General features: G+C 36.6%; 1 protein-coding gene across 2 annotated transcripts in view; it reads right to left on the reverse strand.

The window, feature by feature from the left end:
• Positions 1-21,197, reverse strand: part of USP15 (ubiquitin specific peptidase 15) — a 60,603-nt gene that overhangs the window by 18,969 nt on the left and 20,437 nt on the right. The window contains exons 5-8 of one of the 2 annotated variants that reach the window (XM_058022712.1): positions 20,083-20,228; positions 17,494-17,555; positions 7,344-7,427; positions 878-1,022 (exon numbers count right to left, since the gene is read on the reverse strand). In XM_058022712.1, the coding sequence (XP_057878695.1) occupies positions 878-1,022; positions 7,344-7,427; positions 17,494-17,555; positions 20,083-20,228 (437 nt within the window). The remainder of the gene's footprint in view (positions 1-877; positions 1,023-7,343; positions 7,428-17,493; positions 17,556-20,082; positions 20,229-21,197) is intronic. The other variant, XM_058022714.1, reaches the window with a different exon arrangement.

Consider the following 21,197-nt stretch of genomic DNA (forward strand, 5'->3'; position numbering starts at 1 on the left):
TAAAAAACGACTGCAACATTTGGGTTTTCTTTAATTTTATCCAAAGAAATCATAAACATAAGCCAAGAACTCTTGTAATGACCAAGGAGGAAAGGAGGATAACTATGCAGCATGCTTGGTTAAGATCTAATATTTTCATACTCAGCAGAAAATATGTGAACAAGAACTTAAATACACATAACAGTTTTGTGACAGAAGACTGCTCCAATGACAAAAGGCGAACTCGAGAACTAAACATAATAAACAAAACTCCTAGTTCTGACTGTTAATTATTCAGCAACTGCAGCTTCCATTTAAAATTAGAACACTAAGGTTTCTTCATCTTGGTAGAGGAATATTAGATATACCAGATCTTCTCTTGCATTCATAGCAAAGAACAAGCTAACACATTCCTGTAAGGTATCTCATCCATGAAATAGCTATTCTGAGAGGAAAAGTAAAAGGAAAATGTTTACCAAGGTTCCTGTATGTTAACCTGTGCTAAAAGTACATAATGAGTCAGAAATAAAGGCCCAGTAATCTATCAGTCATCTACTTTTTGACACTTTTTTCAGTACTGCAATTGGTACTCAAGTGCATTTCAAAAGGAAAAGGCGGTTTTTGTAACATATAATATGAATGGCAATTGCTACAAAAAGCAAAGAATCCAACTTCAGGAGTTCAACACTGGTCAAATCTCTTTCTGACATTGACCATTATGAATGCAGCTATGTAAATCAACTTTTAAAGTATACCAATAAAGATGTATTATTTCTTCACTTTTAATCTTATCCTGCTACTTATCAGATCTCTTAGTATCAGTTTTGAAAATGACAAAATGAAACAAGATACTATTTTCAAGTAATAACACTAGCTGATTTTATTTTAAAGTACATACCTGAATTGCTGAATTCATGAAACATGTATTCCCCAAGTTACTGAGGCCACACAGGCCTGGCTGCTCATTGTGTCTTCCTGGCTCTGAATAATCATAATTCTTATAAGCAGTATATGATGGGAGACAATAGTTTGAATTTTTCACACTGCAAGAAAACAAGACATCTTTCACAATGTAAACATGTACTCTACAGTACTTTAAACCATACAAGTACTTTATAGACCTAAATTATTAAAAATGTTAAAGTAACTTCTGCGAACAAGTAAAGATTTAAAACACTTAACTTTAATGTAATAACATTAATGTTAATTTAAATGTCACCAACAACCAAAATCAAACATACTGCAGTAACTGCAATTATTACATCCCTACCCATTTTTTATAGGAGCAGCTTCACAGCTTACTCTGTTCTTCATTGTTCTATCATATTTAAAACACTCAGACTTTAGACACCACCAGCAGCAATCAATCATTTACGTTCCTTTTGCATCCTGCTACTGCAAGAGTGAGGTCGGTGGGAATGGGAATGCAGAGTTACAGGTGAAAGCTGAGATTTCCAAGGCCACTGTGGCATAGCTGCCTCACTGCATCAGACAGTCTATTTATAGCTTCCCTGCTAGGACAGCACAATCCAGCATGCAAATGCAGAAAAGCCTTGAGAGGTAAAGGAATGCGCAAAATGCCTTGCAACAACTTCAGTATAAATCTATGCTGCATTTGTTTGCAGATAGAAGGAACTGCAGAGGACTGAAATAGGTAAAATGATGATATTTAAAACAATTTGTTTCCAGATGAAATACAAAAATATCGAATATAAACCAACCCTCAGAACGGTAAAGTGAGAATATCTGAGAACACTAGAAGGGCAAAGAAATCTTGTAAGGGAATGTTTTGCAATATGTTAGAAAAAACCAAGCAACCACAACCACTTTAACCATTTCAGGCGCTGATCATAATGAAAACTGTGTGACAGCAGCTTTGGCTAAAGTTCAGGAGTATTTCTGCAGCTATTAAGCATCATTCATATTAGAACATGAACAAAAATTTGAAAGTCAGATGCTAAGAAAGAAGGAAAAATATGTAGTGCAAAGAATCAATCCTAATAAAAAACTGAGATTTGTAACTGCAAAAGTCTGGGGATGCAAGTGCCCAAAGGTTACACTCCAGCCATTACTCCTTAACACTAACATGCCCTTTTACTGAATTCCACCCGTCTCCTCAGTGCACAATTACTCACTTTTCAATTAAGTTTTCAAAAATTTCAAACAGACGGGGATGAAAATCTCTCCCTCTTTCAATGGTTTTAGAAATTTGTGTAGTTTATAGCTCCACTGTCCATAAAACTGCTGTTATCACACTTTTACATCTGGTTATTTCTTTTTAATAGCTGACTTTCCCATTAGTCCTTCCCTTTTCTATAGATATGCATTTTCTCTGCTCTCTGGCTTGCCCCCAAACTAGCTAAGAGGTATTGTTTTCACTGGTCATTGTTGATGGAAAAAACCCTATGAAGTTAGTGCTCACCCACGTATGAGAGATCCCCAGGAAAAAATACCTTCAGTCTCCCCCTTGCAGCCCAGTTACTGCAGTGAACTGGGTATCCAATTCCAACTCCCTTAGGCTGGTAAGCCTTAGCTCCCCCAGGAATCAAAACCACAAGCTTGCCACTGGCGCTAATGCAACCCTCACAATACAATCAATCCAGCAGTGCACAGCAGTAACAGCAATGCACATGCACAGGGTACACAACAAGCTTCTACACTTTCAGCCTTGCTTCCTTCCTACTGCTGTCCTGACCTGACTTACAGATAACACTTTTCATATGCTTAACAAAAAAGAAACCTCTTTGAAATTTAGATGTAGGGGTAATGAACAAATTGAATGTAATTCTTCTAGGGATTTTCACTTTTATTTCCTTCTCTGCAGCTTTCCCTCCCTCACATAATTGACAGCTTTGGAGGGACACTAGAAAGCTAAGGAAATGCAACTGGTATTTTGTGGCTGTAGCTTACTCATGTGAAAGATTTTCTCAAATTAACTGAGTACCATGATGATAATTTAGTTCAAGGTAATTGCAGTACAGATAGATGGAGTGTGCATTTACTCTAAGGGACAAAGTGTCAGTTTATTTCTCAAAAGGGAAAGACATTTTGGAGCTCTTTTATCTCCTGCACGGGCCCACAGAAATATATTTGAGAGGTTTAGAGATTAAGGTTACCACTCATCCTGTGAGTCAGGTCTATTAATATATTTTTATTTAATGGTTCTATGATATTTTATCAAAACATATCCTACAAAACACTGCCTACTGTTTGCAGGATACTAGGAGATGTCTCTCTACAGCTCCATCAATTTGCAAACTGTTTCGTTGTGGAAAAATTATTTTTATATAAATTACATTGTTGCTTTGCTTTTTATGCTTTTAAGCTGGACGAAAAAAAAATTATTATTAACAGTCAATAATAAGTAGCTAACAATGGAAAGCAAATAAAGACGTAAGGTAAGTCTACATTAATTTAATTCAAACAGAAATATCCTAGAAAAAGTAACTTGTGATAACTGTGTGTCCCCAAGCCTTCAGCTGCTTTTCCTGCAAAACTTTCCCAGGTTTAATGAAGGAACCATGCAGGGAAAAGCAGAGGGCTAGTATTAGGGTAAGCTAGTCAAGTAAGAGCAGTAACAGAAAGAAAACAATAATAGCTCTTAGAAAAAAAAGCTTCACAAAAGTAAGGCAAGTTCTGAAAACATGAAACCATCTTCAGACCCAAGAACGGAGCTCTTGAAACGGCAAAAATGGTAAAGGAGGTTTCCAAATGAGATTTTACTATCTGTAGATCGACAAATTTTGAATTGCATGTTCTAGATCTGAAATGACTTATTTGTACCTTCTGTATGTGCCTTTAGACATTAAAGCAGCTTTCAAACAGTGATGACGAACCCAGAGCACTCACTGTACAGTTACAGCTCTGCCAAGCATGGATGTTGAACAGAGAAGACTGGAAAAGCATCATTAGATTTGGAAAAAACCTAATTTGACAGAGAAATGCCATGTACCAACAGGTACATACATAAAGGAATTTGAATTGCAATAATGGGTACAGAAAATTAGAAGTTGAGAAGATTTACTGAGCTCTGTAATATTTCAACCATTTTAATGCACTGCCAATGTATTTTTGTGACCAGTCCCTTTAGGAAACCTATTATCAGGTTTCATCAGATTTTAGAGATACCTGAAGCAGCAGGAGAGGCCCATGTCACTACATAAAGATTACTATCTTTATTTTTTGCTCATTATCATTGTCTGGAAAGCAAAACATAACCTATTTAAATTGCCTTTGTCATAATATTTGGTTATGTGTCAGGTACAACATGAAGAAACTGTTTTTAGAGGTAATGTAATGTAATTAACACTTATACTTATTAGAATAAGCATATTGAAATATACCAAGCATTTAAACAAAGCTGCCCTTGACAGGCTGACATCACTAAATGATGCAAACAAATCATTTTAGGAGCCTAAAGCAATGGTTACAAATGAAGGAAACAGAACAATTTCCCACTTAATTCCCCAAGCAAAATCCCTGTGCAAGTGTTTTTAATCTCCATTCCACATAATTTTAAAAACACTGTATATGATATGTATTGCTTTATTAACAACAATAAACAGAAATTCCAGTAAGACCTAAAAGATGCATGTCTCTCCCTGCTCTTCTGAATCCATCAACACATATTATGCCAATCCTCCTGTGTTATTCTTTCAGTAAGATCACCAGTAAAGGCAAAAGAACATTAATGATCAATTATTTGGAATCCTCCATTCCATCAAAAGCAAACTCACATTTACATAAATGAAGGCTTCAGACTGGATAAAATTTGCACAAGCTATTTCTGATATCTAATGTGTAACTACCTTAACACAAAATTAAGTATCTACCAAACTGAGGCTTACTCTTACACAGAACACCTCCTGGATTAGAAAAACATTACAGAAATGTGTACCATACAAAAAAAAAAATGAAACTTTCAGACTTTTAACGTAACTTGTAGTCTGTAGGTGAGCTCTAGTAATTGCAAAAGCAGGCTTGCAATGACTACTATTTATGACCATTAATACACACAACCTGTTTGATTTTTTCTGCCTTATAAATTGTATTTGTCAGCTAAAACTATGTTCAAACCAAATGCGGGTATCTCCTTTAGAGTCACAGCATCTCATGTCCATATGGGGATGCCAACAGGTGCTAGAAAGCTACAAATGTATAATTTTGCTAATGTACTAAGGACAATGTGCAATATAATATAAATAAGGCAGAAGCATCAAGCATGGAAATAAATTCAAGACAAAGTTGACATTAAGTAGTTAACTAAGAAAGTAACAAAGATAGTATTAATTAATGAAAAAGAAGTACCTTCTTAGATAAGGAAATATTTGCAAGAAGAGTGGAACATTCTGAACTCACAATTATATAATAGAATTAAATACAGAAATGTATCTTTCAATTTGCTATTTGAAGCCAAAAATTCTTAATGCAAAAGTATGTATTTTCAAGTACAAAGTATATAATGGATATGACTTCATCACTGAACATAGACTCTGAGATAAGTACTGCTAAAGATTGATCTGTAATACATCTTGTACTAAATTATTAATTTGTGATTTATAAAATATTTTTAAGTCATCATAATTGGATTACTGCATTGTAAGGAAAACCATATACTTCTGCACTGAATATCTGTCTCACATAACATCCAGATGTACTGTGTTTTGATACAGAAGAGAAAAATTACTGGTATTTCATAGTACTACAGAGTACATGTACCTATTAACTGATTTACAAATGCTTAAGTTATAGTTAAATCACTCAAAAGGACAAATTCCTTACCAAATCTGAAACTTATATGACTTCCTTCTAAAACGTATTTCTGTTGAAAATTATAATTGCAAAATAACAACAAGCACACACACCTACAACCCCCAAATTTTTTTCTCAAGTTCTAAAAGGTCACATTTTGGCTCCAAAATAAACCAAGAAATAAAATTAAAATCAGGTAAATCATGTGAACAAACTATCTTTAAGAGTTGCAATATCTGGCAACAAGTTTCGTAAGTGCCTCCTAAAAATAACTATAGCACCAGCAAGGAGCTAACATAAAAAAAAAAGAGAAGAAAATAAGAAAGCCTTGATGGTTTGATTTAAAATCACAGCTCCCTAAAAAAAAGGCACTGTTAAGTGTCACAATTGGCAATAGCACTGCCTTTTGCCTAAACACTGGGAGAAGAAGAAATTACTTCTCAGCTGTAGGCTCAGCTCTGATCAAGTAACTTTTTGCACAATCACATATACAAAACTCTTCCTACTTACTACACATTCACACACAGAGTACAACAGACTGCAGTTAATTACACAGATTTCAACTTTCAACAGTGAGAGTTGGGGCTACTCACAATTGGTAGAAGCACAAGTGACACTTCACCCCTTAGGAAAAATCACTTCTGATAAGTGCAGTATTTAACTGGAAGATATTGTATATTTAATGTTTATGTCACCTTTTTAATATTTAACATCTTCAAATGTGATTGCAAAAATCCACGTTTAGAAAAATACTAAGAATTTTAATGAATTGTAAGAGTAAGGTTCTTCAACTTCCCCCAGCTTGCATTTAAGATGAGTACTCTCTGGTTTCAAGCATTTCAAAGATGCTCCATTATCTGTTAAAGTGAAATAATTCCACGTTTTTCTATATTCACCAACTTTTTACAGCTGTGTACATAACAACAATGACAAAAGTACACAAAAAGTTGGCCAATGCATTAGGAAAGCTCTTCTTTTAGAGTTTTATCACATTATTTATTTTAAAAACCTTCTAATTTGGAATATAAAGGGAAAATCATGTAAAAGCGAGAAATCTCTTACTAAACATTTGTTCACTGCAAAAGTCAAGCACACAGTCTGATCTCTCAAACTTCTAGCACTAAGAAAGAGAAGTTAAGCTGCTGGCTACATTACAGCTAACACAATTCAACTGTCATGATTTGAAATCTAAGAGTAATGGTACATAGGCTGCTCTAATACCTTAGGAGCAATAAACAAGGGAAAACCTGATCATAAGGATAAATACTTTATACCTTTCTTGTTGTCCATTTAAATTCAGGCAGGATAATAACAGCAACAATGTATTTTCTGAATTATAAACTCTAAATGAAATCTATACCTTTACTTACAGTAGCCAAAATTCTTTTTAGTGTCTTCCCTGCTCAAGAGTAAGAGTTACAAACATTTCTAATGTTGTTTCATTTCTTGGTGTCAGCATTACCTATGCTATGAAATAGTAACCAGTAACAATTCACAAGCCAAATACTGCAAAGCAATTCAAAATCCTTAAGAGAGGAGTTATAATACATTGAACTTTGTTTATATTACACTGGGGCAATTCATTAAATAATGTTTTAAGGTATATTGCTTACTTTCTGTTGTTCATGTTGTTATAATTATTTGATAGAGATGGAGAGATCTTTGGTAAAGTTGAAAAATTGGATGCACCTGGGGACCTTTAAAAATATGAAAATGATAAATTAGACAAAAATGCTGAGATATTAAAAACTGTGAAAGAAAGATAACAAATGAATGAAGCAGATAAACAAGCATGGAAAAGAAATACTTTTTTTTTAAAAGTGGGCAAAGCACTAAAAATACCAGGGACATGCAGCCCTCAGAATCTGCCTATTAACACCTGAAATGTTTCACAGTAGTTAAACTTCCATAACTCGTTGAAGAAACAGAGCTATTAAAAACCAAAAGAAAGCACTAGCCACTGTGCAAAAAAAAAAAAAAAGAAAAGTTTTCAGCTTACAGGACAACTGTAGATATTCTGATGTTCTAGAACTTAAAATGTGAAGTTTCTAATGTGGGAGTTTTATTAATTTTTCATTTCAAACTAAATGGATGTTGAGATGAGATACAAAAATGATCAAGATAAAAACTTCACATTAATTTAACAGCAGCATGGAACCATTTAGTTAAAACGGTCTCAGTAATTTTGTTAGAAAATTTCAGGATATTATGCACAACAATGGATTTGTAAAAACCTTTTTCTTTTGCTAAAAAGAGAACTATTATCACTTATCCCCATGGTTTAGGACTACTTTAAAATACAAGAATAGTGATTATTTTCATCACAAAGACTTCTGAATATAACAAATACAGTATTTACAACTATCCTGCAGCGTATTTTTCTCGAGCAAATCTTACAGGTGCACAAGGAAAAGACAGCATACTCAAAGGAGTTCATGTAACTTCAACTGAATTGGAGTTCTGGCTGTCATTGAAAAGCTTTGAAGTACACATTGCTATATTAAGAGAAGAACTGCATGCTCAGGACTTTTTAGGCACTTTTCAAGAACTAAACTCCATAAGGAAATGAACATTTTTACACTGGGAATTTTCCCAAGTATATCTTCACATTTGTTTTCAACTTTGTTAAACCTTTTCCAAAAGAAAAGTTGCCAGGGAAGGGGAACCTCAATCCACATCACTCACACCAACTGATGCCAGAGCAAGCAAGAGTTGCTGCCCAGAGCATGGAAAGGGTTTGGAGGTCAGGAGTAATGAACCTGAAGTACAGCACAAAAGAACTCCAGCCACTGCAGCCAGCACCTCAGCTTTGTTGAGGGTCCCGCTTAAACGCCTCCATGCAAAAGCACAAGAGGCAAAACACAAGAGGAGCTGGAGATGTGCATATGCCTGTGAGGGGTGTGATCCTATTGCCATCACTGGCAAATAAATGATGGGATGGCTACTATTCTTGGTGTGTTGGAATTAAAAGATGTAGACTCTTTAGGAAGGACAGGCAGAGGAACCTCTTGGGAGCTCCTCTCAGGGATCAATGATCCATTATATGTAAGGAATAAAGGGTGGGCAGGGACAGACAACATTATAGTGGGGGTCTGCTATGGGCCATCCAACCAGGAAGACCGAGGAGGTGATTGGTGACAGCCAACATGCTGTCAACTAAGGGCAAATATTGTCAGACAAATCTGCTGGCCTTCTAAAACCAAACAGACAGGTGGTGAGGGAAGACTGACATCATCAGTCTGGACTTCTGCCAAGCATTAGACACTGTCTCTAAGCTGGGGAGACATGGATTTGACAGATGGACCACTTGATGGATAAGGAACTAGATGGATGGTTGCACTCAAGGAGTTGTGGTCAATGACTAGGTGTCCAAGTGGAAACCAGTGGTGCTCCTCACAAATCAGTACTGGGACCAGTGCTGCTTAGCAGTGACATGGACAGAGGGATTGGTGCACGCTCACCAAGTTTGCTGTTGACACCAAGCTGTGTGGTGTGGTTGGCATGTTGGAGGGAACGGATGCCATCCAGAGTGACCTGGCTTGAGAGATGTGCTGATGCAAATTTCATGACTCTGACAGCAACAAATGCAAGATCCTGCACTTGGGTCAGGGCAATCCCAACCACAAGTACAGGCCGCACAAAGAATGAATCAAGAGCAGCCCTAAAGAGAAAGAACTGGGTGTGCTGGTGGATGAGAAGCCCAACATAACCCAGCAATGTGAGCTCACAGCACAGAAAGCCAACTATATCCTGGGCTACATCAAAAGCAGTGGGACCAGCAGGATGAGGGAGTGATTCTCCCCTCTGCTTTGCTCTTGTGACACCCCGTGGAGTGCGGTGCTCAGCTCCGGGACCACGACATAAAGACATGAACTCGCTGCAGTGAGTCCAGGACAGGGCCACAAGATGATCAGAGGTCTGGAGCACTTCTCCACTGAGGACAGATTGAGAGATTTGGGGCTGTTCAGCCTGGGCTGGCTGAGAAGAGAAGGCTCTGGGGAAACTTCAGAGCAGCCTTTCAGTTCCTAAAGGGGCTACAAAAGCTGGAGAGGGACTTTTTACAAGGGCACGTGGTCATTGGACTAAGGAGGAATGACTTCAAACTGAAAGAGAGTAGGTTTGGATTAGACATTAGGAAGAAATTCTTCTCAGTGAGGGTGGTAAGACTGGAACAGGCAGAGGAACTGGATGGCCCATCCCTGTAAGTATTTGAGGTCAGGTTGGATAGGCTCTGCACAACTCGGTCCATTTGAAGGTGCCCTTGCCCATGGTAGGGAGCAGAAATTAGATCAACTTTTAAGGTCCCTTCCAACTGAAATAATTCTGTGTATCACCATATGAAGAACATGTTAGTTAATTTTTCAAGTATTCTGATCAACATTCACAAAGCTTTCCTGCAATTTCCTTTATTAATCTAAATCCTTCTCTTAGTTGTCTTCAAAGAATATTGTCTTCAAAGAATATCGTCTTCAAAGAAGTAAAATACAGACTGTCCACAAAAGATACCAAACTGAAGTCAGTTTAATCCCATTTAAATCCAGAACAGTATTTAATTATGACATTCATACATGTATTTATTTTAGAAGAAGCTATTCGATTTGAATAATTTTGAACTGAAATTGAACTTCTCAAAACCAATTTGAAGCTTTTATATAATTTAAACAAAATTCAAATGCAATATAGTTTTAAATTTTAAAACTCAATGTATAATTGCTGTATATAAAAACTGAAAGAAACCAGAGGAAACCAGTTAAGGTCTACTAAATCAGTAAATGGCTTGCTTCTCAAATGCAGGAGAAGAGTAAACTAAATTCTCAACATAGCTACAACAGCAGCAGAAACTAACAGGTAATTTTGAAAAGTAATTTTTTAATGATGTAACAAACAACCCCCCAAAATAATTATTATAATTTAGCATTTTAACAGCAAAAGATAGAAGACAGGTTAACAAAAACCACTTAACTGTAGTATGCCAAACACATGAGATACTCACTTTCCCACATACTTCATTAACGCTATGATTAAACTGCACTAGAACTCCCCAACAGGGAGGGACCAACAGCAAGAAGATAAATATGGACATCAGCAAAACCAACTGCAGCTAGAAGTCTTTTTTCCTCTGGAGGCACCCAGACTGACTGGATCAGGATAAAGGAAGGTAGATAAGACTTTTTTGGATAAGCCATTCACAGGCCCTAGTCCTTACAGGGGACCTGCTGGTGGGACAACATAACAGGGCACAAAAATGCAGGAAAGTTCTGGAATGCAATGAGGGCAACTATCTGATGCAAGTGACTGAGGAGGTAATAAGGAGAGCTTCTCAACTGTATCTGATACTTAAAACCAAGGAGGAAGAACTAGCTGGGAATGTGAAGGCTGGGGCCTTGGCCAAAATGACCTTAAGACGGTGAAATTTGAGATCCTGAGGGAGAGCATGGCAGAAAACAAGACTACAGCCCTGGATTACTGCAGAGCAGACTTTAGACTTTATAGGGATCAGCTTGGACAAGTGTCATGGGATACAGCCCTGGAGAGAAGAGGGGCCCCCAAGAGAGCTGGACGATATTCACAGAATCATGTACACGGGAGAAGACCCCTAAGATCATCAGTTCCCTACGCTCAATAATGGTCCATCCAGAGAAGTAAAATATTAAGCAAAGGCAGCAGGAAGGTTGAGTGGATGAACAGGGAGCTTCTGGCCCAAGATGGATGTGAAGAGACAGCGTCTCAGTGAAAGCAGTAGTAGATATCTTGCTTGACCAGCCTGATAATAATCTCTTCATAGAAGGATATCTTGGCAGATGAGGGGGAAGCAATGGGTGTGGTTTATCTCAACTTCCTCAAGTCTTTGGACAGTGTCTCCTGCAACACCCTCATAGACAAGCAGCTCAAACACGGGTTATGTAAGTGCACAGTGAGATGGACTGAAAACCATTCAATCCTACCCCTGGAGGGGCAGGTGGCAAATGGAAAGCAGCTTGGCAGAGAACCACCTGGGGTCCTGCTGGACAAAAAGCTGTACATGAGCCAGCAGTGTGTCCTTGGGCCAACCACCTTGGCCCACTGTGCTACACTGGGAAAAGCACTGTCAGCAGCTCAAGGGGGGGTGATCCTTCTCCTCCACTCAGAATTGGCTACAGACACATGTAGTGCTGGTTCACTTCTGGGCTCCCTAATACCACAAAGACAGGGATATTCTGGAGCAAGACTCATGAGATACCACAAAGGTGCAGCATTTGACCTATGTGAAGAAGCTGAGAGAGCTGAGACCATGCAGCCTGAAGAAGAGAAGGCTCCAGAACGATCTTACCACTTGTATAAATACCCAATGGGAGAGAACGAAGAAGATGAAGCAAGAACTTTCTCAGTGGTGCCCACCAAAAGGACAAGTCTATGAGTATAAAACAAAATAAATAAAATTCCATCTGAACAGGGAATATGCCTGGATATGGTCTTAAGCCATCTGCTACAGCTTCCCGTGCTTTGAGTAGGGAAACTATGTGATACTTTCTCAAGAGGTCCTTACATTACTAAGGGCTCTATTCCTTAAAGCTGTAGCTCTGATTGGGCTAGCATACAATTTTATAGCAAGCTTTAGTTAGACTATTCTCTTCTTACAAACCTTAACTAATTCAGCTAATCATGCTTTAGGGAATTTGCAGTAAAAAAGGTTAATATTTTAACATTCATCAATCAAAAAAAAAAAAGTTAAGGACATGCATTTATTAAGAGTTTTTCAATCCTCCATTACTTTGTATTAATGAACATGTTTGTTAGACTAACTTGAAAATATCTGCTGAACATCACCAATGTTTGGTGTTTACCCTCAGGAGTTCAGACACATGGTTATCTCAGTTACTAGTTATCAGCAAATGGCAGTCCAGCTCTTGGCTGACAAACAAGCTGACAGCTCCTGCTCATACAATTTAAGACATCACAGTAAGTCCCCAGTTAGCGCGACACACCACAGTTCTTTCTCACAGAAAAGTCAGAAGAAATGCACATCTGTCTGCATACAACTGCTCAAGGAAAAAACCAAACACACTTTTTCCTTTGAAGATTCATGGATATATTTCCCTAAAAAACTTAGATAAATGGGCATTACATTATTTTAAAAAGGACTTCTAAACATCTTTTATCCTTCTGTTCCCTTCTCTTAACAGACATTATGGGGTCCAACCCAGTAAAAGAAAATAATTGAGAAAGGGCCTTTAATGCTTTTCCAAGATAAAAAGGCCTATTAGTTTGAACCAGAAAAAAACTATCTGAAAAAAACTAAGAAAATGTTCATTATAACAAGGAGAAAAAGTGTTAAGCTATGAATGCGTGCAGACTCACCTTTCTGTAGGTCAAAAAATGCCCCAACTACCAACAATATATTCCCTTTCACACATGATAATAGTTTAAAGTTAACAACAGGCCATCAGTAAATTATACTAAGTAGCCAGCTATTAGATTAGGATTGCCTATTCCACACTGATACCTAAATGAAACAAGTATCAGAATGAAATCCATTACTTTAAAAACACACACAGAGATACAGATTGACAGGTAATTAAACATTCTTATTTTTTTACTATATAGAAAGCACTTTTAAAGACTAGGATGGATCAGCAGATTTAAAACTTAAAAACAAGTTTTCTAAAAAACCCAGCTACAACACTTTTTTAAAATTAAAAGGAAATAACCTACTGGTTTATAGCTTTTTTTGTATGCTTCCCTGACTTCCTTTTATATTTGCATATGAACAGGTATATAACAGAACTCTTAAGAGAAAATTAAGAAAAACCCTGTCCTGGCTATTCAGTCGGTAACCCATGGAATGTCAAAACTTGAGTTCCTCACTTCTCCTCATCTTAAGTTTTAAAATCACAGATTGGCTGAAAGGTTTTAAGTTATGTACAGTTTTTCCCGAACGTAAGTAACTTGATTTTGTAGTACGGGTCTTCAAGTAACTTGAACTACAATTTTAGATTTTTAAATTTATATTTATTTTTTAGTTTAAAACAGCATCTTGACAATAATAAACCATTCAAACAGGATTAGCTGTTTTTTCTGCATGTGGAATAATTTCTCATATAAGGACACAGATAAAAAAAAAAAGTCTGCACAGAGATCTCAAATCTTCATTAAATACTGGGATCAGCAGCAACTAAGCTACAAAAACAACTGGGATCTGTACATTTGTATAAATTTGTCATGGGTATGACACTGAGAGACAGCCACTCATAGACATGTTAGTGTAACTAAATTTTCTCCAAAAATAATCATTACTGCTAAGTAATACCTCTTTTGGGAGCAGGTGATGTTTAAGACATTCCAGAATAAACACGAAGTTTCACAGAAGTCAACCTCCCAGAGCCAAAAACATCCCAGTAGCTGATATGAACAACCTCTCAGAAAGCAAAAAATCCAGCTATTCCTAAACCTGACTAACCCTGTGAACACTTGAAGAATGTACACCACATTCAGACACTTTCAGACTAAAAAACCCAAGCCTTACAAATATTTTAAGCAGCATTAAAATATGACACGATAGCAAATATCATTAAATCATGCAGGGTTTTTACAGTGGATATTGCAATTACTTCCAAAATAAAGTAAATTCAGAAGTTAGAAGAACAGTACACATAAAACAAATGCAAACACTGGTAAGCTTGAACACAGTGCAGAACTTAAGTTGTATAGCATGGTCTCTGCTCCTACATGAAAAGGATCTCAAAATCACTCTTCTAATTTCAGAAGAAGAGACAATTATGATGATAATTAATCTTTTTTTCTTGTACGAATTCAAGAAAAATTCTGTTACTCTCAAGAAAAACAGAATTATCATTTTCAAGTGTTCCTTCCTGTACTGAACTGAGGTCCCAACCTGGCCACTTTCAAAGTAAGTATGTTCTTTTCTTGCATAAGAAAAGATGCTCACAGTTAACATACTTCTCATGAAAAACTGACAGCAATCATCCTTTGTAGTAGGAGGAATACAGAAAAATTGCCAAAAGAAGCAATATAAAAATTGCTATTAGGCTTCTGAGAGAAAGAGGCAGGGAAACCATGCAGAAGATCTTTCCACCTTACTGTTTCTCATTTTCAGTCGTCACAACAAAGATTCTGCTGTCATTCTGACAGACCTCAAAAGGCTGGAAAAATGAGCAAACAGGAACTTCCTGAAGTCCAGTCAAGGGAAATGCAAAGGCCTGCACCTGGGGAGGAACAATGCCAGGAACCAATACACCGGGAAGAAGTGGGTGTGTGGGCAGGTGGCAAATGGAAAGCAGCTTGGCAGGGAACCACCTGGGGTCCTCCTGGACAAAAAGCTGCACATGAGCCAGCAGTGTGTCCTTGGGCCAACCACCTTGGCCCACTGTGCTACACTGGGAAAAGCACAGCCAGCAGCTCAAGGGAGGTGATGCTTCTCCACTCAGAACTGGCTACAGACACCTGGAGTGCTGGGCTCCCCAACACCAGAGAGACAGATCTATCCTGGACCAAGTCCAGTGAGACACCACACGGGTGATCAAGCATTTGACCTCTATGGAAAGGCTGAAAGCTGGGACAGTTCAGCCTGGAAAAGAGAAGGTTCCACAGCAATTTTATCAACATGTATAAATAACTAGTGTGAGGGAATGAAGAAGATGGAGGAAGAGACAATAGGTATAAAACTGAAGCACTGGCAATTCTTTGTAAATATAATGACTTTCAAAATAGGAGTTACCAAACAGTGGAACAGGTTTTCCAGGAAGGCAGTAGAGCCTCCATCCTTGGACATGCTCAGAACCTATGTGGATAAAATCCCAAGCAATCTGCTCTAGGTGACCTGTCTTTGAGCAAATGGTTTGGACCAGAGAATCTGCAGAGATGCCTTCCAACATCAACTATTCTGTGAATCTGTAGAAAAGCTTAGCTCATGTTCTGAAATGATCCTGATTTTTTAAGCTTTATCATCCTTCGTGCTTTCCAGTATCCTATATTTTGACATTTCTAAATATGGCCTTTTATACCTTGACATCAGAATTTGTTTACAATTTGTACTCTTCAAAAAGAAGCACTACAAAGAGGTAATTTCAGCACTGAGCCAGCGTGTGACCAATGACAGGGCTGTAGGAAGGTATGTGGATATATGCTGTCTTGACAAACTAATACTTCTAATGGATCTCACACAGAAAAACTGCAAAGTGAGTTTAATATTTCTATCCCTTTAAACATTTATTAGGTTGTTCATGAAGTTTTAAACAGATGTAAAAACCTGTCCTATTACCTGTCCTGGCCTGTTCATAGCTGCTATTTGAATTCACAAAATTCACAAAATTTTGCAAACTTTCCATTATTACAGTGTATTTGAATATCAAATTCCCAACTTTCTGATAGCTGCCAGATCTCAAAACCATACCAACTTCACAGTAATACTATTCATCCTCATTTGCTGGTTTACTTACAACCTTCTCTGACAACAGCATTCTGAATTAGCATTTCACTTGTCCCCAGATCAAACATTTTTCAGGAGATATTCTTTAATTTATATACTGCTCCTGAATGCTTTCCATAAAATGAAAAAGAAGTTTGGCAGAAGAAAAGCAGATACCATCACCAGAATATCTTCCAAACAAAACTTTCAAAACAATCCATGACATTGAGTTATGTAAGGTCTTTTAACCTTTCAAAGATGCATCTAAAATTTGACTAAGAATTTAAATTTCTACTAGATGTTTTTTGAGGTCAGAGATGAAACTTCAAGTTTTTAGCATCCCATTCTTTCTATTGCTTCATGTTCTTTAAAGCCTTATGTTACAACACCTTGATAAGCAAGATTATACTGTTAATACTAATCTTAAATTGAACTCAGACTTCATTAAACAGCTTAATAGAAAATAGTGTTCCAAATATAACTGCTTGAGATAAAACACCAAAGATAAAGAAACAGTGTCCTTCAAATGATAAGCAATGATACTATAAAAATGCTTTAGAGCAGTGACTTTTAACTACATAATCTCAAAAGGAATAAAGAGAACTTAAAAGAACTTAAACTTTTTATGAAAGATACGATCAAGAACCAGCTAACAAAGCCAAGAAACACAGTTAACTATTTGTAAGCCTGACATCATATTAATTAAATGGTTCCAACTGTTCTTCAAAATCAAGAGAAAATTATTTAGATACTGGAAATAACATAAAAAATAGTTAAATTAATAAAACCACACAAGTCTTTCTATTCACTTGCCATTATGAAGGTGCTGTTCATAACAGCAGTAGGAAAAATAGAAAATAAAACCAACATCATTCTGCATTAACTGATGACAGCCCAACAAAGAATAAAAGCCACATCTTGGTAATGTAGGCTGCAATTCAAATAAACTTGGTGGGTAAATATGTTCTGGAGACAAAAGGAACAAGCTGTCCATGAAAATATTTATGTGTAAGAAAAATATTGATAAAATCTCTGTTGACCTAACAGATACACTGTGCTTTGAGACAGAAATCTAAATAAACTATGCTGAGTTTTACAGTTTTCTACTATGGATTTTTTTTTCCATTTTTCAGCAGGATAATGTATTGGTTGAAATCAACAAAGTTAAGCAGTGTATATGCAGGAATTCATTATTATGCTATGTTCTACAAAGCACGACACAGCAAATGTATTCAGGTGTACTTTCAATTAAATATCTGAAGGCTGATTTTCAAAATAAAATGCCACTTTTAAAAACTTTTTTTTCATAAAGCAAAATAATAGTCAAACTAATCATGTGACTGGAATTCATAACTTACTTCGGAGTTGAAGGACCTCTTGGCCATGTTCCATCCTCATTCTTCTGTTCTATCACCAGGACCTACCACAAAAAGCGTAGTAAGAAAACGGAAATAAAAATATCAGTAGATTGCTTTCTGTTCCATCTTTTTAATGGATTTGCTGACATATGATCGAGAAAAGACTGATATTTAAGGTACTATTCACTGACATTCAAGAATATGCCATTACACTCTGTATTTCATCCACTGCACTGGTCCTTCCTCTCTACTTTTTTCACTCATCATCTTAATTTGGGCAAGTCACTTAACAGTTCTATTCCTCTACAATCCATGGATGGCAAGCCACTTATCTCTCAAAGAGATAATGACCTGCAATGTTTAAGCAGCACCTGTGAATCTACAGAAACCACATGTCTATACAACAGCCCTGTTGAGGAAGGGGTAATTCCTGAAGGAATTCTGCCTTACATAGATGGATAAGAAAAAACCCAAAACACCCAAACAAAACTATTTTCTGCCTCAATAGCCTTAAAACCATATACCTGTATGGTTACTCCTGTATATTTTACCAAAGCATTTATCTAATATTATTTTTTCAACAGGACAGTTGGCTAATGAAATTCATTTCATTCTATTTGTTATTGGTACAGAAAGCAGGACAGAACACTCAGTCCCAAACACAGGCATCAGGTGTCATCTGAAATTCCTTTGGATATTTGAGATAGCTCCCCTACGCTGGCACATATGACACAGCACCTACAAACAGCTCATGCCTTTTTCTGGATTGACAGCTGAGATAGCTGGATCCTTTGAAATGGCAACTAGACTCCAATGCTTAAACTGAATCCAACTCCCCACTTCCAATGCAACTAATTCTGCATAACTGTACACTGATGTTTCAGGACACTAATTAAACTGCCATGCTGTGCCTGTATGCATCTACACTGTAACATAAATTCAGTTAAGTACTAATGCTCAAAACCTTGTGCATAACCCACTTGGAAGGTATAGTCACATTTTCAGTCTGAACACACTTGAGCATGAGACTGAAAACAAGCCTTCTATCATGACCAGCTTTCTATCAGGAACAGACTAGTCTGCTGTCCTTGGTCATTGATGCTGAAAGACTGATTTTGCCATACCTCCTGGACTTACTCAGAGCTTACTAAATAGAAAGTAGATTTAGACGGAAGAGTTCAATGGAATCCCTAGAGGTGTACTTCAGAAATCAACGGATAAATTCAAAGCATTACTTTACTCAATTGTGCACACTCTTATAACTATTAGGTTAGACAGACTGTAATAGTCAGAGTAACTATTATTAGATCAGGAAACTCAGTAAGAAAAATGTCAGCAAGTGGAACTGACCGAACACATATGGCCTACCACGACATTTCGCATTTTCAGAAACTATGGGTAAGCTCTGTTTTAAACAGTATCAATTTTGCTCAAAGCAAAGATGTCACCTAGAGATCTTGTCATGGCTTTATTAGACTATGATTGCTTCATAGTTAATGTTTCACTGGGATAGAGATAATTTGCAAGTTACATCTTTGATGTGACTCTTTTATGTGATGTGATGTGATCTCTTCCAGTAGGACTTCTGCATTGTTAAAATTACCTGTGTGAGGGTTTAAGTGCATGCAGCATGAAGCTACAGGACACAATAGTTCAAGCAGCAATTTTGGTGCACTGATTACCTACCTCCCATGCCATTAAAAAACCTGAAAGCCTAAATACTGCAGGTAAGTAGGTAATAGTCAAATATTTCAAAGCAAAAGGAAATACTTTAATATAATCTCGCCTAAAGTTACTGCCATCAAATTGCATCTATCCGCATTTGTAACGTGACTGCACGAACTACAGCTGTTGAAAAAACATTCAACTCTATTTGAGGACTAAAGAATCAGTGTAATAATCTGAAAAATTATTCTATCAATGCAATTGCACAATCTGTTTACATTTCTATTTTGTAGTTTAACGTTCAATGCTTGTTCTTTGCATTCATCTGGAAAGGTAAAAAAGTTATCCTGTGAGGAATTCCTCTGTAAAGGATGATTTTGAAGTGATGACATTGTCTCATGTTAAAGCAGGTTTACAAACCTCTGTTGTTCTTAGCAAAGTATTTCTACATTTTTTTGTTATTTTGTTTGTGAAATCTAGACAGTGGAATCTGAGTAGAGGACATTATTCTTTTAGAATACCTAAAAAGTTATTTAAATTTTGGGTTTCATTATAGGAGCATATCCAATATATTTATTTACCAAATAATTATTTACTTCAGATTTTACCAAATTCATGTCAGCAATTTCATGATATTTGGTAAACATAAAGTTTAAAATTTAGACATATATTAAAATTTTTAATTCATCAGAAGAGTTAAATCCTCTCTTTCATCTCTCTTTTCAATCTTTAATCCTGAAAATACACACAAAGACTAATTTAATTTCAACAAATTTGTTCACAAAATCTTCTATCCCTAACATAATCTATTGGAAAGCGATTTTCATTAAAAAAAAAAAAAAAAAAGCAAAAATCATTCAGTACAGCTACATTTTTATGAGCAAAAAGACAAATGTATCCAAGAAAAGAAATATTTCACTGTACCTGTCCCTGGTATAAACCAGCATCCTGTATGGTACTGTCTGGTTTATTCAATGGTTCAAAAGTATTACTCATGTACTTGTTCCACAATCTGGTCTCTTTTTCACCTGGAATATTGAAGATTTTTCTTATCTCCTTTTCAATTGTGTCTGTTTTGTAAAGGAAAGAAAACAAATTTAACATTTCAATACACAAACAGTATACAGTCAAATAAAGCATCAGAATTCATCTCCTCATATTCAAAAAATGAATGAAATTGTATAAATTGCCATGCAACAACATCATTTTGTAGGACAAGCAGGAAGTTGCTAGCTAGCTTGCCTTCAAAATGGAAACAGTCAGATGACTGAATCCCTTAGCAATGCAGACCAATTAAAGAGAAGCTGATAAGTAACAGACGACAGGAGCCATCTACTAATTTCTGAGCATGATAATCCAAGAGTGTGGGGAGGTAGCAAATTATCAGAAGTGAGACTGATGGCAAAACCAAGTGCAGGAAGTCATTCTGTTCCCTAAATCAACCTTTTTTGGGTTTTACGCTTCTACCCATATCTGAGTGCAATTTGCACTAACAGCAGCCTATAATATGTGTGCGAAGTTTAATCCTCATGTCCACAGAAAAAAAATGACTGCTCTGTAAAACTGAAGCACAAAAATTTATTGTAAAAGGAAGGTGAAAGATTTTATATCCCTGAAAGATTCAAAGAAGAAAGGTCTACCAGCTCCTAATTCACCTAACAGAAATATAACCAGTGTTACATAATTTTAAGGCAGCATAGCTTATTGACAACAGAAATTTAAGTGAAGTTTTTAATTAACACTATTCTTCTTACATAGAAGTAGTTTACTAAAGATTTGGGTTTTTACACTACTATGTACAGTGCTGTATCATAGCAATCCCACTTAGCTGCTTTTTTAAATTGGTAGATTCACAAAGGTCCATGGAAGCTATGTCTCATAACAGCTAACACAGAACACAAAACAGGAGCCAAAAAACATACACTATATCCCTGATGATCACTGAAAAGTACACTTATAAAAATGGGCCCTGTAAGCTCTTTGAAAGACATTCCTCCAAAGTCTAAGGAGGAAACACTAGCACTAGTGTCAGCCTCTCT

Source organism: Melospiza georgiana, chromosome 4 (genome assembly GCF_028018845.1).
Source record: "Melospiza georgiana isolate bMelGeo1 chromosome 4, bMelGeo1.pri, whole genome shotgun sequence".
NCBI classification, from domain to species: Eukaryota; Metazoa; Chordata; class Aves; order Passeriformes; family Passerellidae; genus Melospiza; species Melospiza georgiana.